Source organism: Choristoneura fumiferana, chromosome 23, assembly GCF_025370935.1.
Source record: "Choristoneura fumiferana chromosome 23, NRCan_CFum_1, whole genome shotgun sequence".
In the NCBI taxonomy this organism is placed as follows: Eukaryota; Metazoa; Arthropoda; class Insecta; order Lepidoptera; family Tortricidae; genus Choristoneura; species Choristoneura fumiferana.
In genome coordinates, this window is record NC_133494.1 from 19,226,231 (window position 1) to 19,244,667 (window position 18,437).

The 18,437-nt window shown below is 39.3% G+C and overlaps 1 protein-coding gene across 3 annotated transcripts in view; it reads right to left on the reverse strand.

The window, feature by feature from the left end:
• Pten (phosphatase and tensin-like protein) overlaps positions 1 to 18,437 on the reverse strand; it is a 68,972-nt gene that overhangs the window by 23,137 nt on the left and 27,398 nt on the right. For all 3 annotated transcript variants that reach the window (XM_074105721.1, XM_074105722.1, XM_074105719.1), the window contains exon 3: positions 486 to 627. In XM_074105721.1, coding sequence (XP_073961822.1) covers positions 486 to 627 — 142 coding nt within the window. The remainder of the gene's footprint in view (positions 1 to 485; positions 628 to 18,437) is intronic.

The window sequence follows — 18,437 nt, forward strand, 5'->3', positions numbered from 1 at the left end:
CGACCTCCGAGGGGAGATAGGTAAATGTCAAGGGGGTAGAATACTACCGTTACTCATACTACTTAATAATAATACCGTTGGCTTTTCACATATCGTTTGAGTTGGTTACTGTTCCACACTGCAGTCGTCAGTGGTTTCTATGGTATTTCTAGGTATTAACCAAATAAAGTAAGTTTTTGTAATAAAATCGTGAGAGACGGACTGGACTACAAACAGATTGGAAAAACCTCAAGTCTTTTTATCCGACTGTCCGAAGAAGGGTTAATACAATACAGGCTATATTTAACTTGCGCCTTGTTAGTATGGGTCAAATCTTTCGAAGTCTTTAACCCACTTCCAGTAGTCGGAATGACTTGAAATTTGGTATACGAGTTGGCTGGCAATGCAGTACAGTCAGTAATAAAGTTTGTAGCTTGTATTTTTAGACGACAGGTAAGACAACATGAGGTAGGAAAATCCTGAACAAGAAGCATTTTTTTACTGACCTGTCCGGCCCTTCCCCGCCTTGCAGTGTACCGCAGCTACGTTCCGTGGGTCCGCGTTCAGCCAGCTGTGCACGTCCTCACAAAACGGCAGTATCAGCTCCATGTTCGGGGGCGTGTGGTCGTCAAACGCATACCGCACCACCTGGAATGACAGAGGAACCCGTGAACCACTCATGTATGAACTAGCTAAACGTTTTCAACAACTGACGTATGCGATTCTCGTGTCAGGTTGTTATGATAACGGAGCGGAAAGAATGGCGGGGCGAGTTGAACCCTCTACGCGCCAGTCCGACTCGCACGTGCCTATTTTTTTACTGGTGTGCCGTGAAACTTTGAGTGTGCCGTTAAAACCAAAAGGTTGAAATTCTAGTCGCTAGAACCTTTTCACCTTGTTTAAGCCGCCAACTGAACACCAGTGGGCAGCGACGCGACATGCATTTGATGTTCATTAGGAGAGCACCCAGGTTGTGCATGAAAACTTATATTTGTCGCACCGACGTAGCTTGCAAGTGTCGCACGTGAATAGCGACTATCGCTTAACTATCGCATACTTAAGACGGGTGTCGCTTATCAGGAGCGCTCAGACTGCTTAGTAGGCAGTTGTTGGCAATCGCGGCCGGGCGGGCGAGCGGACGCAGCGGCCATAATGTCATTTCGTTCCGGAACGCACTTCCAGTGTGTCGTTTGGGTGTTCGCGTGTTGTTTCTATTTTACATTGTTTTTATAATAAAAATAATTTGAGGGGCAGAAGAACAGGGGTTCTTAATAAAGGGGATTTTTAAACTCTCGGCAATCAGACTTGGTTATCTGGAATCGACTGTCGACAACTTCTCACAGTAATATTATGGCAAAATTAGAGTACAAAAAAAAAGATTTGCGTGTAAAGAAAATTTAAAATCGCTCTGTTAAAGTTTGAAGAAAAGCAATTGTAGTCAATAAATCCCGCTGTTAAATTATTTACTAAACGTTAAATTAAAAAGTGTTAAATTAAGTACTACGAAACTCGAAGTTCGTGTCGTGCGGTCCGGTCCCTCTGACACTTATAATATTTAATACGAGAGCGAGAGGGACGGTCGGTACGATACGAACTTCGAGTTTCGAGATTTGTAGTAGCCCTACAGCTTGCAAGAGCAAATCCGCCGCGCGCTGATTAGTACTCCGCAGACTTCCCGATTCTTCACAAAAGACTTGAGGGCAACATATTTTTTCATAGTTCCACAATTTCAATTACTTAAAAAGACATCTCCGCAGTGATGCAACAGATCGAGAATGAGTGTGTCAGGGAAAACGAAATTGGAACATTACCCGGCGGCGAAAGGTTGTACATTGTATTAAAAATATTGATTATGATTGGTTTAAAAGCAGTGGTTTGACCTATCGCCTCTCAAGCAGAGGGTCGTGGGCTCAAACCCCGGCTCGCACCTCGAGTTTTTCGAAATTCATGTGCGGAATTACATTTGAAACTTACCACGAGCTTTACGGTGAAGGAAAACATCGTGAGGAAACCCGCACAAACCTGCGGAGCAATTCAATGGTGCGCGTGAAGTTCCCAATCCGCACTGGGCCCGCGTGGGAACTATGGCCCAAGCCCTCTTGTTCTGAGAGGAGGCCTGTGCACAGCAGTGGGACTGGGATGATGGGATGATGATGTGATTTGTTTGGAACCTAAAGGGGCTCCTAGACGAGCCATATTTTCACTGCAATATGTTGCCGGCAACTATTGGTGTCCCTGTCTAACATGTGAGTAAGAGAGGGCCACCAATAGTTGCCGGCCACATATTGCAGTGAAAATATGGCCCGTCTAGGAGCCCCTTAAATTGACAATTAAACATTTCGTCACCCCCATGCTAAAGTAGCGAATCTGCTATTTAGCAAAAAAAAGATTTTGAACTCAATGCCGAACTCCTTGGGTTCAAATCAATTTATTTCCTAGATAGAAGAATCGCGACTTTAGCATGGGGGGTGACGATTTGACGCCAAAAATGTGCCAGCCAGGACAGAAGCCGCGCGCACGTCTTTTATGTTATGTTACACAGTCACCTCAGCTCAGCTGCGTTAATATTTGCTACAGCGGAGCATGCAAAAATATCTGAGACGTTCCACAGGCCCTAGAAATAGTGTCGTACCCATCAGATATTTATGCACGCTTTTTTATGTCAAGGTTTAATGAACTAAAATAATTTATTTGCTCACCCGCGAGCTTATGATAGCTAAGTTTATGCAAGATATGCGTGTTCATGCAGTTCCACCACACTGTAAGAACACACACAAATCACACAAACCCATCTATCACCACCATCACACTACACTGACGCATTTCGAACTCAACCAACTCATACGCAACAGCCCTCGTTATGCCAGGTTTGTGCTGTTGAATACTCCAATAAGTAAAGCTTTAATTAAAGTTTCTGTGACAGGCTAGAATCGTGGAGTCAGTTTGACAACTCCGACTATTGTGTCACGTTTTTGATTTTTTAAATTACTAAACGAGCCCGTCAAGAAACCCACATTTAAAAGTACCAGAGACGCTACGTTAAATGATCTTCTTAAGCTAGAAAAGAAACACAGTGACGCCGGAGGCGGAGCGGTGCAGCGCGGCGCAGAGGCGGTGCCGTTTGTAATATTTGAGCTAACGTGAAAGAGGGCACACAGAATTCATGTTAGCTCGAATATTACAACTGGTACCGCCTCCGCGCCGCTCCGCACCGCCCCGCCACCGCTCTCTGTGTGTTTCAAGTTTTTTTTTTATTCGATTGGATGGCAAACGAGCAAGTGGATCTCCTGATGGTAAGAGATCACCACCGCCCATAAACACCAGGGGTATTGCAGATGCGTTGCCAACCTAGAGGCCTAAGATGGGATACCTCAAGTGCCAGTAATTTCACCGGCTGTTTTACTCTCCACGCCGAAACACAACAGTGCAAGCACTTGCTTCGCGGCAGGATTAGCGAGCAAGATGGAGGTAGCAATCCGGGCGGACCTTGCACAAGGTCCTACCACCTGCAAAGCAAGCTGCTGCAAGCTTTAAACAAGAAAAATATTAAAGACCCCCATGCCCTATTTTGATGTTAAATCTTCTACAGTCACAAGCTAAATACTCTATGAACATGTCTTCATAGAGTACCGTATTATGTAAACCATGAGAAACCGAACATTCGATCGAACAGTTACTGTTAGGGTATGAACTCCTTCGACTTGCACTGCGATGGATAACAGAAAGAAGTAGCTGCAAATGGTTCTACAAGAACGATTCGCTGAGAAATATAGTCGCTTTCTCTTCGAGTTATCATACTTTTACAGTCCTATGTTATGATACAAATCAGCTAAAGTGAACTATGGTTATCAGCCGGCGATAGAAGTTGATAATACGAATGTGACACACAAATTTAATCGTGCTCGTAAAGATAGTGGCAGATAACTGTTGTTATGTCATTTAATTATTCGGTTGTTGTATCACACTGCAGCCTGGCTGTCTCGACTATAATTAATTAGGTATGTGCTATTAATTTGTGTGTGATAATAACGCTCTACATTTAGGTTTTGGGTGACTTACCACAATTTCAATTTTTTTACGGAAAACTTATACGTTTACTAGATTTTGTGGAATTCGGTTATCGCGCGCTGTTCCGTCGGGAACTGTGCATTTTTCCGGGATAAAAAGTAGCCTATGTCACTCTCTGGCCCATAAACTATCTCTATGCCAAAAATCACGTCGATCCGTCGCTCCGTTTCGACGTGAAAGACGGACAAACACACAAGTAAACACACACACTTTCGCATTTATAATAATGGATAACGCGTTTTACATTTTAAAAGTGCGTTAAAATACCTTATTTGGTTTTAATCGATTCATTACAATCTTCATCTCTTATCCTTATCGTCTTATCCTAATCTGTCCTTTTACATCATAATTAATATATAAGTAATTCTGTCTTTTTATCCGGTCCTACCCTGTCTGTTTAAGTGAGAAAGTCCAGAGGGGCTACTCCGAAATTCGAAAATTGAACTTCGTATCGTACCGTCCCTCTCACTCTCGTATAAATAGTATAGGTGTCAGAGGGAGCGACGACACGAACTTCGATTTTCGAATTTCGTAGTAGCCCCGCAGTTACGGTGATGAAGGATAGACATGAAACAGGTCAGTTGCAGTTAAAAACGATTCAAACTGCATCCGATGATAGATGATGAATATCACTAGATGGCGTTAGTATCGAGTGGTCCATTTGTCATTTGCTTTACGTTTCAGATCGGTCGCTTTCTAACTAAATGAGCCAATCTCTAGCAAGACTAATGACAAACGGACCTCTCGTCAATTCGTCCATTTTGTTTTCCAAAAACCCGGTGGGTAGGTACTTATAAAAGCACATGAAGTTATTCTGAACCTCAAGGAGGTACCTGCCTTTTTCTGCCCGCCTTTCTTTCATGTCGCATTCAGTTCTGTGGTCGCAACGCTTACTTTACTGCAGTGGGAGGGCATGAACTCTAAGCCGTTATCTTATAAAACAACGTTAATTAAAGAATTAATTCAATCAATGCAAAACGCCTAATTAGCAGCACATTAAGGGGCTGTTTCACCATTCATTGATTAGTGTTAACTGACGGTTAAATGTGATGCCGTCTCCGTCTATTCGAACAAAACAAATAGAGACGGCATCGAGTTATATTCAGGGGCTGTTTCACCATTCATTGATAAGTATTAACTGACGGCTAAATATGATGCCGTCTCCGTCTATTCGAACAAAACAAATAGAGACGGCATCACATTTAACCGTCAGTTAACACTAATCAATGGACGGTGAAACAGCCCCTAAATATAACTTGAAATAAGCTCGAAATACTCAAATACATGTACCTAATTAAAAGGTAAACAACCGAATAAAATAACCGTTATCCAATCTTTTGCGTAACTTCCGATTCGCCTCTCAGCACGTCCTGAGCTTGTTTACAAACACAATCTGTATTGTATGTAGGTAAATAAATTGTATCCCATAAATACATAAAGCTATTATTTTTTAACAGGTTTTTATTATCCTAGTAATCCGCGAACCCTCTAATAGTATAAATGTGATAGTTCGTGTGTTGTTTGTTATTAGTTAAAACATTGAACGGATTGGAATTACACTTCTATGAAATTTTAGGCAGTTGTCTCACCGAGGAAACGATTGGCTATCGACTATTTTCTCGCTCAAGAAACGAACAAAATATATAAGATCCTGTGTGAGTAAAAGAGACACATATATTAATAGTTGATCGCTGGCGGTTCACACTGCCGGCGAGAACTCGCTCTTACATCATTTGTCGCAGCGACAAGAGCTAAGACTCGCTGAGCTATAAAACTAGCTCAGTGATACTCGCTCAGCGCTGTTAGCTTGGCGGCCGCCCGGCTCGAGCGAGTAGAGCGAGTAATCGCGCGTCGTACTCGAACACTCGCTTTTCACTGCTCGCCCACTCGTTTCTAGTTACTCGCTCTGCTCGCTTCTCGCTCATCGTCGGCAGTGGGACAAGTGCCTTAAGGGCAACTCTTTATCCCGAAATCCCGACGGGATAGGGATTTCAGTTGCTTAAATATCAACCGGTCACGGCCACTGCAATGTTGCCGAAACGTCGAGGTAAAAATTACTCGTGTGTGTTTGCGTGATAAGTCCCGTACGTGGTATTTTGACTATCAACCGCTCAGTCTCTAGAATTAAAATTTAACATGAATGTTCTTTACGCAACGCAAATTAAGACCGTGTTAACTTTTGTGAAATCGAAGCCGTGGGCAACGGCTAGTGCGGAATAGCGATTAGAAAAATGTAGAAGGAAAATCCTCGCACAAATGCAAGAATGTATGGACTGTTTCGACTTTATAGGTCGATGTTATCGTAACGCATTTCATCATCCCAGCCTATAGACGTCCCACTGCAGGGCACAGGCCTCCCCTCAGAATGAGAGGGCTTGGGCCATAGTTCCCACGCGGGCCCAGTGCGGATTGGGAACTTCACACACACCATTGAATTGCTTCGCAGGTTTGTGCAGGTTTCCTCACGATGTTTTCCTTCACCGCAAAGCTCGTGGTAAATTTCAAATGTAACTCCGCACATGAATTTCGAAAAACTCAGAGGTGCGAGCCGGGGTTTGAACCCACGACCCTCTGCTTGAGAGGCGATGGGTCAAACCACTAGGCCACCACGGCTTTTTCAACGCATTTGTTAGTAAATATTCACTGTGAAAACTTTTAACTTATTTATCCTTATAGGAAAACTTTATTGTTGAATAAAGAAGTTTAAATTGATTGCTAATAAATTAAAATTTGTAATGTATTAAGATTGGTTTTTGGAGCCATTTTGTATTTTTTGGGTTCCCTTTATCTTGCATAATATCGATTCTCCGAAATACACTTCGCATAACAGGTATCTCATAATTTTTTTTAGCCTAATGATACTTTGCATAATCATAACTTTGCATAATTAAATTATCAGTTGAATTATAGTCATTTCTCAGAATATTAAATAGCAGAACACTCTTATCGCCGAATATACTTCTGCAGAATATTAAATAGTAGAACATTAGTATCGCCGATTTTATATGGCATAATGGCATAGCAAAATACTAGTTTGGACGGAAATTCAAATAGCGCTGACCTTAACATGGCGTAATGACATAATTAAAGGAACTAACAGCTACCATAGTTAGGTTAATATAGAACTACAATTAATTTAATTGCAAGGAATGTATAGTAAAATTTAATTCTACTTTTTATTATCCTTATGCAAAGTAATATTATAAGATATGTCTTTCTGCGTAGCAACTATTCGAACATATATTTTTCGGGTTAAAAAAATTATTAATAATTTGTGGGTAGTTTAGTCACTCTGAAGATGAGCTCTGGTTGAGTTCGAAACGCGTCAGTGTAGTGTGGTGGTGGTGATAGATGGGTTTGTGTGATTTGTGTGTGTTCTTACAGTGTGGAGGTGGAGGAACTGCATGAACACGCATATTTTGCGTAAGCTTAGCTATCGTAAGGTCGCGGGTGAGCAAGGAAATTCTTTTAGTTCATAACTTTGACTAATTATTAGATTATTCGTTTATTATCCAATAAATAGTTATGTACTACGTTTATTATGTTTCAAAAAACATGCAGTTTGCTGTTAAGCATGCGTTTCGTTCCTACACTGATTAAACACGTAGTCAGGTTCAAATTATGAATTTCGTTTATATTTACATGCAAAGTGAATATAATTGACGTTATGCAATCATTATCATTACACACCTAGTTCTTATCCCAAAAAATTAGTTCCCGCGGAGTAGCGATAAACGAATTTTTGTCGCATGCAAGAGTTACTTCCAAATGATAGTTATAATAAACATCACTTTTTTGAATGTGAAAGTTAAGTAGTGTTGTTTTGTAGCACTTGTATTTTTTAACCGACTTTTTTTTTAAATGTTTGTTACCTCAGAACTCCGTCATTTATGCACCGATATGATTTTTTTTTTTTAGTTCGTCTAGGAATGCTTTCAATTAGGTCCCATAAGCAGCAAATTAGGATCTGATGATGGGATCCCAGAGAAATCAAGGGCAAACCTCAAATTTTATAGGCACACCTATGGCGATTTTGGCATTTTTAGCATTAAGATAAGCATTTACATTCAGAAAGTATCATTTGGTAAACTGGACCTGATGAAGAAGACCGTAGATGGCCATTGGAACTCGTCAAAGATAAGTACTGCGCGCGCGTCTATAAACGATCATGATTAATAAACTTAGATAAACGACTAAGAAGAAGCTTTAAGTTAATGATTCTTTCGTACTGATCTGATGCTGAAGCCGGAAGGTAGGCAACGGAACTCTGTTATAAAACAACGTAACTAAGCCGTGCTTGGATTTAATGGAATCGTTGTGAGATGTACTTTGGCTACAAATCACTAAAAAGTGAGAAATAAAGAAAGTAAAACCGACTCCAAAAAAATAAAAAAATAACAAAAAATGGAACCGACTCAAAACCTTTGAAAATATTTTTCTAGATAGGTAAGGTACCTAATAGCTCGAAGTCGGTGACTCAGCACGAGCCAGCAGGAGTGATTGAAATTCATAGTATGTAGGTGAGGTAGACTCCACTCCTGCTGAGTTCCACTCCTGCTGGCTCGTGCTAAGGCACCGACTTCGAGCTAGTAGGTACCTATCTAGAAAAATATTTTCAAGGGTTTTGTAGTCGGTTCCATTTTTTGTTAAATTTTTATTTTTTTGGAGTCGGTATTACTTTTTTTTTGCGATACATGTAGATATCTCTGCATACCAAATTTTATACATTTTAATTTTATACATCCCTCCAGCCATTTTACCGTGTAAGATCGCGCACACTCACAAACATTCTATTCGCATTTAAATACTAGTAGAATAATTCGAATATGCTGTAATCGAATGACAAATTAAACCAAGCAGATTACAGACGATATGTGGAAATGCGCTGTTGCCGATTTTATATTCAAATCAGACACTGCGCATTGATTTGATATTCACCGGTTACTAACTGAGCATTTCATATCATACTGTTCTTGTTTTTATTACAAGCTTTTATTTAGTTTCACCTGTCTCGTTGTCTCTGTCTGTCTTTCTGTCTGTAATCAAATCTTTGCAAGTTAAATTTGACCAACTTCCAGTAATTACATTGACTTGAAATTTGGTATATACTTATGTTAAATTACGTGACAATACAATAATCTGGTACTTCTGGTAGTGACATCCTGGAAGTCTGGCCAGGATCGTCTCCACAGGACGGAACTCTTCAACGGTTAATGGAAACGACTTGAAATTTGGTATGCAAATGTAGTTTGGGTGTCAATAAAAGAACAATCAACAAAAAGTACAGTCAGCAAAAAAAGCTTGTATTAAAAATATAATTTTTACCAATTAATGCAAGATTTGAAGCTGCCCTAACTGACAATTTTACAATGCACGTGCTATGGAAACCGTGGTATTCTACACAAGAGGTGACACTAATTACCGGCCCGGATAATACCGACCTAGAAATGCCGACCTGATTTTTCGTGTACACGCCCATAGAAACTTGTCAGTTTGACAAGTTTGTACGGGCGTGCACGCCCGCACGAAAAATCGGGTCGGCAATTCCATGTCGGTATTATCCGGGCCGGTAAATAGTGTCACTCCCACACAAGCACGACGGCTCCATTACATTATTCAAGCGTCTCAACCGCCTCGCTTTCGCAGTCACATTTTTTACAAATTAGCTATACATTTTAATTTTCGATTAGGTATTAAATTTGTTAGAGTTTCAGTATTGCCACGATACACATTAGGCACATTGCTCGCAGGACTGATGGCCGATGGGGTCAGAAGGTCCTCGAATGGCGTCCGCGGACCGGGAGACGAGCTGTCGGTAGGCCTCCAACAAGATGGAGCGACGACTTGGTTAAGATCGCGGGATCGCGGTGGATGCGGAAAGCACAAGACCGGTCTGAGTGGAGAGCCTTGGGGGAGGCCTATGTCCAGCAGTGGACGTCTTTCGGCTGACATGATGATGATGATGATTGCCACGATAACTGAAAAACTGTACCAGAATCTTCTGCCATTTCAAAGTGTCCACGAACATTTTTTGGAAGTGTTATTAAGAAAAATCGTTGGAATAATGGCCCATTATATTGTGTGTGACTCATAGACCTAGTTGTCGTCAACGTGTAATAGCAGAGGAGCAAGGTAACAAGGTTTAAACTCATTGAAATGGACCTCCACAAAGAACGGCTAAATCAACCAAAAATCACCGAACTATGTCCACCAAAACTCACCAAATCAATGCATTCCAACCGAATAAATCTAGCCCTTATCAAATCCAGGCAGGCCAGCCAGGTTGAATGACCTTCAGTGACAGCCAGCAAGCAATGCTATCGCGGTTCACGCGCGTGCGTTTCGTGGAAACTGCTAGTCTGTTCGCGGTAGCTGGGTAAAGCCTCTTAGCTCGTGAGGAAAATATCCCGCGATTTGCGATACATTGCCGGCAATGAACGATCGTTTATAAATTCGTGGCCGCGCGCCTCAGCTATATAACAAAACTCGCACAATTCTCGCACCGTCGAGCTTGAGAACCATCATGATAACTTTGATAAGCTATCGCTATCAGTGGATGGTGGCGTCATCTAGTCTAGAGTGTGAGAACTATTTGCTATCTCTGACCCTCCGAAAGAAAGCAATGGTGTTTAGATTAGGCACACTATTAGGCAGCTACCTATTTAACTTTTTGGATAATACCGAAAACTGACGATGTTTAGAGTTTTCTTTTATAAATGCATACACAGCGGGATTTTTTTTTAAACTTTCGACCTTCGTAGTATAACTAGAAAACAATATCTTCATGTCCGCGACCAAACGTAACAGTGCTTCTAGTCTCCTAGAGAAAATATGAAGGGGAAAATACGATATTGTATACCTTGACAAGTTCGTATGTATGACAGTCGGTAGAAGCGGTAGAACCCTGCAGCAGGGAGCCTTTGCTGCTCTTGTCAAGATTTGTTTAGATAAATGCGGCAAATTCTGTCTGCAACAGGGTTCTACAGTGTCACGCACAAGCTTGTCAAGCTATAATTATTATCTTGATAAAAAGCTGCGTAGTTACGGAGAACGAAATACTTAGGTCCTATCGTCTCCAAATATTCTATTGACGTTATTTTTGTTTAAGTTGATATTGATAACAAATGCGTAAATTTGATTGCTAAAATGTAAACATTGGACAGTGAGATACACAACTCGAACATCGCGAATACGCTACATTTATAACCTAACAACCAGATAAATTCTAAGGAACTGAATCTTTCTAGTTTCTACAGTCACCAGCACCATTGCAATATCTGACACAACGCGAGCATAAATATCTGATACGACTCTATTTTAGCTCTACACGTGCCGCTGTGGCAGATATTATGTAGATACCAGATTTGGACCCCATACAACCCTGTATTTCTTTTATTATTATTTTTTGTATTTTTTTTCTTTAATTGTATAATATAGTTTTTAGTATTTTATTTGTAATTATATTTTTATGAAAAAATTACTTTCTGTCAAGTTTCTTGCGGCGCATTCTTCTTGGCAATGATGGTCTTTCCGAAAGCGCAGGTAGTTATAAAAAATGACGTGTAAAAGTGCCCATTGCGGCCTATTTACTGAATAAATCATTTGAATTTTTTTGAATTTGAATTTGGAACATATCAGGTCATGAGTCATATCCATAAAATCATGGTGAAATTATTTGTGAGGTTTACTCTGATAAAGATTCAGTTTCCTCGACTGCAAGTCCACTCCGAAGTATTCACCTTACTGCCATGTGATCGAATCGGCCAGGCACGAAAGGAAAAATTCTACCAATAGGTTTAAGTACTTCATTCATATGCCTAGCCCCGCTCAGGCAGCGTAGCTTTTCGATTGTTGGATTTTCCTCGTTCACCTCTTGGCTACACAGTTCTGGTGATTTCTGGTGACAGCTCTATCAGTAGGTACTTCTGATGAATTGGTGTGACAGTAATAATAACAGGGAAGAGTAAAGGAAAAGAGACCCAAGGACTGGTAGGAAAAAATAAGCTCAAATAAAAAAATAATCAAGTACCTCGAAAATGAGTGACGATTTTGCATTTTTTATTAATATTTATTAGCTACTATTGACCACATATTTTGCCATAACAACTGTTATTCACCAGAAATCTCCCATATTACTTTCCGCAAGAGTGCTAATGCTACTATATACTGTGTACCTTCCTTCTGTGTGTTCCTTCCTTTTGTGTATAGTGAATACCTTCCTACGCTCCGTTTTAAGGAAAACTAGTCGTGTCCACGCCTCTTCATTGTTTAGAATACCTATAGCATAGTTGTTAGGTTTTCCGTAACAAGTACGTGGAACTACAACGAAGGCGTTTTTGGGCTAGAAATTGATGTTCTTATTATGTTATAGTTTGAAGCGACTCGATGCACAGTTACCTGACAACACATGCAATGTTTTTGTTTATTTATTTATTCTCAAAAAGTTTTAGTTTAATCACTAATTTCGCCAAACAATGTAGTTTGCTGTCGAAATACTACGCTCTCTTTAACAACAGTTGTATGTACCTTGTTTACGTTATCTACATTATATCATATCATGCATACGGCCTAGGACCGAGCCATGCATTCAAGCCTACACCTCATATTGCAATAAGGCGCAATCATGCGCATAAATCGCTCGCCGTTTTTTTTTTTTTAAGCGGACTGTTGCTGTTAGCCTCAGATGGCTTTTACAGCTTACCGGAGGGCGAGCTGCCAGACGGGCAAATCAAAATTTCAAATTTCAAATCATTTATTCAGTAAATAGGCCGCAATGGGCACTTTTACACGAATTTTTTTAAACTACCAGCGCTTTCGGAAAGACCATCATTGCCAAGAAGCATGCGCCGCAAGAAACTTGGCAGAATGTTTTTTTTTTTTCGAAATAAAATACTTAAAAACTAACAGTATAAAATTAAAGAAAAAAGTACATGAAAATAATAATAATACAGGGATGTATGCGATCCCTTAGTTACAAAACTAAACATGTAAGTATATCTACGCTCAGTGAAAGTGTAGAATGCTTTCACAGTCATAAATTTAAAAAAAAAAAAAAAAAAAAAAAAAAAATAAAAAAAAACAGGAAAAAGAAAGGGCAGTTCAGCAAAGGGGATCGCGTCCTCATTGATCGCTCCCATTGGATACTGGCAGAAAGAATTTATGATGGATGGTGACATTGGTGACACGCGCTCTCCCCTGTGCCAATATGACAGGCAAAGACCACGTTGGACATGGGGAATGTTGACTTGCATTTGCGTGACAGTTTTGATTTCGTAGGAACGTTAGGGGGCGTCCATTAAGCACGCGAGGCGATTTTTTCGATTTCTTGACCCCCTCCTCCAAATCTCGCGTGAGATTTTACGTGTTTATTTTTAGACCTACTTTGTGGTGTTCCCATAAATGCATTACTTTGTATGGTCAATTTTACCCAGTTTACTCGCTGGTTTTTTTGTACTAAAATAATAACGTGATGTTTGTCAAGAAACACCACCCCCCCTTTCCCTCTCCCGCCTAAGCAACTCGCGTATTAATGAATGAATCGGGAAATCCATCCGATCCTTACGTTTGAGTGTAGTCATGTGCGTGCAGTATAAGTAGGTACCTATATATAGCTGCGCGTTTCCACAGAAAAAGATAGGCGAGGATGTGTTGCGAGAAATGTGTTTTTCATTCATGAACCAATAGAAAACGCTTCTTATACCTATCCTAGCACAGCACATCTCTAGTGAAAACAGCTGAGCGGAGCGAGGCTAGTCAGGCTAGGTAAATGAAGCGAATATGTTCATGATAATCACATTCCTCGCAACAGATCCTCGCAAATATCTGTCCGATGGCAACGGAGCCTGAAGCAGCGTTTCCAGCAGGGCTACTACGAAACTCGAAGTTCGTCTTGTGCGGTCCCTCTGACACTTATACTACGTAATACGAGAGCGAGAGGGACGGTACGATACGAACTTCGAATTTCGAGTTTCGTAGTAGCTAGCCCGTTTCCACCAATAATGTGCGAGTAATGTGTTTTTCATTAACCAATAGAAACGGCTCATTCATAGTTGAAACATTTTGAAATGAAATCAAACAGAGTTCATTTGTCATAAGTTGAAGTGAGCGATTGCCGCGAAGTGTATGCTTTTTGGGGTTTCGTACCTAAAGTTGTCAACAAGACCCTATTAATAAGCTTCCGCTGTCCGCTGTTATACATAATATTATGGGTATACTGTACGGAACCCTCTACGCGCTAGTCCAACTCGCACTTGACTATTTTTACTGGCGTTCCGTGATACTTTGATGAACGAAAACGAAAAGTGTGCCATTAAAACCAAAAGGTTGAAAACGCCTGACCTAGAGTTTAAATTGAAGGTAAAACCGGCCAAGAGCGTGTCGGACACGCCCGAAATAGGGGTCCGTAGCCAAAACGAAAAAAAATAAGTAATATTTTTCTATGGATTTCGTATTTTGTACGGAATATTTCAAGTTTAGGTACATTTTATACCTTAGGCTGGTATTTACTCTTAAACTACTAATAATTCTCAAGAAAACTTAACCGTTATAGTTTTTCCCGTAAGTTTGATATATTTACTACCGTCCTGAATTTATTCAAGTTTTTCCACCGACTGGTTTAGATTTTAGAGGGGGAGGGGGACGCTCGATTTTAATGAAAATTTGCACTTTAAAGTTGAATATTTTGCAAATAAATCACTGAATCGAAAAATCGTTTTAGAAACCCCCTAATGGTTTTAAAAGACCTATCCAACGATACCCCATACTACAAGGTTGGATGAGAAAAAAAAGTCATCCTCACTTTACGTCTATGGGAGGTACTCTAAAAAAAAATTTTTTTATTTTATCATTTTGTCGGCATTCTTTACATATACAATCGTGCAAAATTACAGCTTTCTAGCATTGATAATCCCTAAGCAAAGCCGCGGACGGAAAGACAGACATGGCGAAACTATAAGGGTTCCGTTTTTGCCATTTTGGCTACGGAACCCTAAAAAGCTAATAAAAAGAAAGAATGTAGTTTATGTTGTATCTTCAGAAACATATTCAGAATGCTAGTCATTTTACGATCATCCCTGTGACATGTCAACTACAGATTATAAGTAGTACATTGTATAGGTAACTAAATAGCATAATGGTTGTTGTATAAAATACGAAATCCTTAGAAAAATATTACTAATTTTACTCGCTGACCATAGACAGTCGCGTTCACAATTAGGCACGGTCCGGTCGCACGCGCAGCGTGCAATGACGGCCTCACGGTCCCACCGGAAGACCAGCGCCAGCTCTTGAGCCGGCATTATGCTGAGGTGGGTCCGTTTCGTGAACAGTAACACTGTTTTTTTTCTCTTTCTTTTATGTAATTATTCTGTCAGTGTTCCGAATAAATGTATTTTCTTTCTTTCTTTCTTTCTATTTTTTTCGAAATGGCTACGGAACCCTATTTTGGGCGTGTCCGACACGCTCTTGGCCGGTTTTGCTTTAAGAGGACACTATAATGGCACCAAAGTCGTAATAAAAATGGAGGAAAAAAAACTGGATAATGACGTAATATTAGTATAGCAACAATTGCGCAATCAAATAGCACCATAGAGCCGAGGGTGGAGCAGGATATATATTAATTTATATTGGTTTCCTCAGTAAAAATAGTTTTCCTCGAGGCAAGTCCTAAGACATAATTGTTCAAACATTGCTCGGATCCAAAAAGACATTCAGCATTATTTAAATATTTTTCAAACGTTGACTTACTGTTGAGTGCAAATGGAAAATCATCCAAATTATACGTGAAATCAGAATAATTTCAATTTTCAGTACATCAATAATGAAAGCTGTCCATCCAGAACATTGTCGAAAATGGAATTACGTCCAGTCCGTCCAACCCATCCATTGACAAAATTAATATGAGCCGAAAGAAATAATGACCATTTGTTTCCCTTTTGCACCTAATTTATAATACACAAAATTCAATTAGGGATCAATTAATGAATGATGATGAAAATAAATTTAGTTATAATTATTTTTCAGCACAATTTGTCAAAATTCATTTTGAATGGTATTATTTTCAGCCAAAATTCAAAATGGTCAATCAAAAGGAACGGTTTTCGATTTGTACCTTAATGCCAGTAAATCACATTGACACTATGGAAGGGTTATTCAACTCTCGAATATAAACTGGGATCTTAACTTTCTCTATCATTGAAAGTTAGGCCATTATCGATTTTAGATTACAGGCGTTTTGTTCCTGAAGAGTTCTAACTACAGTGCTTTCATTCTAGCATGGTGCGGGTGACACTTAATGCACGTTTCGTTTCACTCAAAAAAAGTTGCTGCGGTCTAAATAAATGGAAGTATATTTCAGTTGTAGCCTGAATATGACTGACGTAAAATATTTAAACATAAAGAACTATTTTATATAAAACAAATTTAAGCTATCAGATTTTTATAAGTAATCAATTAATTAAATTCAACGCACAACTAAATGAAAAAACGTAATATGCATGAAACGTAACACCAGAAACTCGTTTAGTGATGGGACCTAATGGATCTTGAGTTATATCGGTACTTATTAATTATTGGTAAGTAACAAATATTCTTTGCAAACTCCGTGTAGCCTTAATTAAGTGGCAAATAATATTCCAACCTAGAATTTCACTAATATTCTCAATAAAATTAGCGGAATAATCTGATTAATGATGACATTAATTATGATTAAGATTTTAAATTATTAATTTTATCGACTTAAGTTTCGTCACTTTGACTCTCTAGTCTTGTGATATTGACAGCTGTCACCCGCACCATGCTACAATGAAAGTACTGTAAACGTAGTCGTACACAGTTCCATCAGGCTGCAAACGGGCAGAGTTACAAAAGTAGTTAACGTATACGAGTAGGTGTATAAAATGACTGGGAAAAGTTTCGTTGTGACATGAAAATTATCTTTATTTAACTGTCAGTGCCACAAGGGAAAAATTTCAACCTATTTTAAAGGTGTCCAACTTTTCGAAACCCACTATGGGAAGTTGTAAATATGAGGAGGTACCAACATAGCAACAAGCAGCCAAGAATATCAAATCAAATATTTTAATCAATCATATATTTTAATTTTGTATTTCTTTTTTTTTGTTTTATTTGTGTTTGCTTGTTGTTTTTTAGTTTGGTTGTATTTGTGTGTCTTGTGAACGTGAATAAATGTCTTCTATTTCTATTTCTATAATAAATAAAAAGAGAACAGGTCTACGCAGACACAGTATGCATTATTTTCTTTTATTTTATTATTGTTTAAAATTAGTTTTCCTCTATTTAAAACTTGTAAAATGAACGAAACGTTTTTATTTCTTAAAGTTTTTAAGTGTAAAAATATGAACTTATTCAAAGTTTCAAAAATAAGTACCACACTCTTATTGCGACGCAATAAGGCCGTAGTAACATATTTTTGAGTGGTTCGAATAGATACCTACTTATTTTTGCACTATACCTACCGTTGTGGAGAGAATGATAGGTCTCAGAGGAAGGGAGAAGCATAACAAACACTACGGAGTTATTTTATTACACCAATACCTACACAATATTAGCCTTAGTTTTTTTCCCTAACGTCCCATAAACAATTTATGCAACCCGGTGGTAATAGCGTTGTTACAGTGCGATAACTGGTAGGTTACCTAGGACATGTGAATGCGTGCGATACCCCACGTACGAAACTGTGACTCAGAACGCTACCACATCGCACCACCGCGGCCGCAAAACGCGTCATATACATGTAACATTTTAAGACATACGACTTTCCACCTTGGAGGCTCGGCTGTTTTTATTTGTTGTCACAGCTTGCAAATAACCGCGATCGACTTATTGTATATGTATGCATCCCTGTCGCTAAGTGAATTTAAATTACGGTTCAAACTCCATATTTTTTCTGTGACCATTGTGAAACGAATAACTAATAACTACGAATACTAAAGCCAAGATTATCTCCGAGCAAACTAATGTTACGTGTCTATAATCTTTCTAATAAACTCGCTGACAGATTAGATAACAGTTTCTGTGAATGAGGTGACTTCGATTGACGCAGTTTATCTCGCAGTCACAATATACTGATAGCTGAAGTAACACAGGTTCTTAACATTAAGTCCTCAGAAAATACCAGGAAAGCTTTTTATCAAAATACATCTTTGTTATTCATAATCTTCGAGATAGGGAAGAGTCCCTCCAGGGGGGAGACTCCAGAGGCGAAGTCCTCTCTACATACAGATGAAAATTATCCGAGACGTTTTTTCCTATGCATTTTATTTTATTATTGTAACTACGTCGCCTTTAATAAGCGATAGCGTAGGAAATTTGGTGAGCTTGTCATTTAATGAATTGTTAAAAGTATGTAGTCAAGTGCATTAATAAGTATC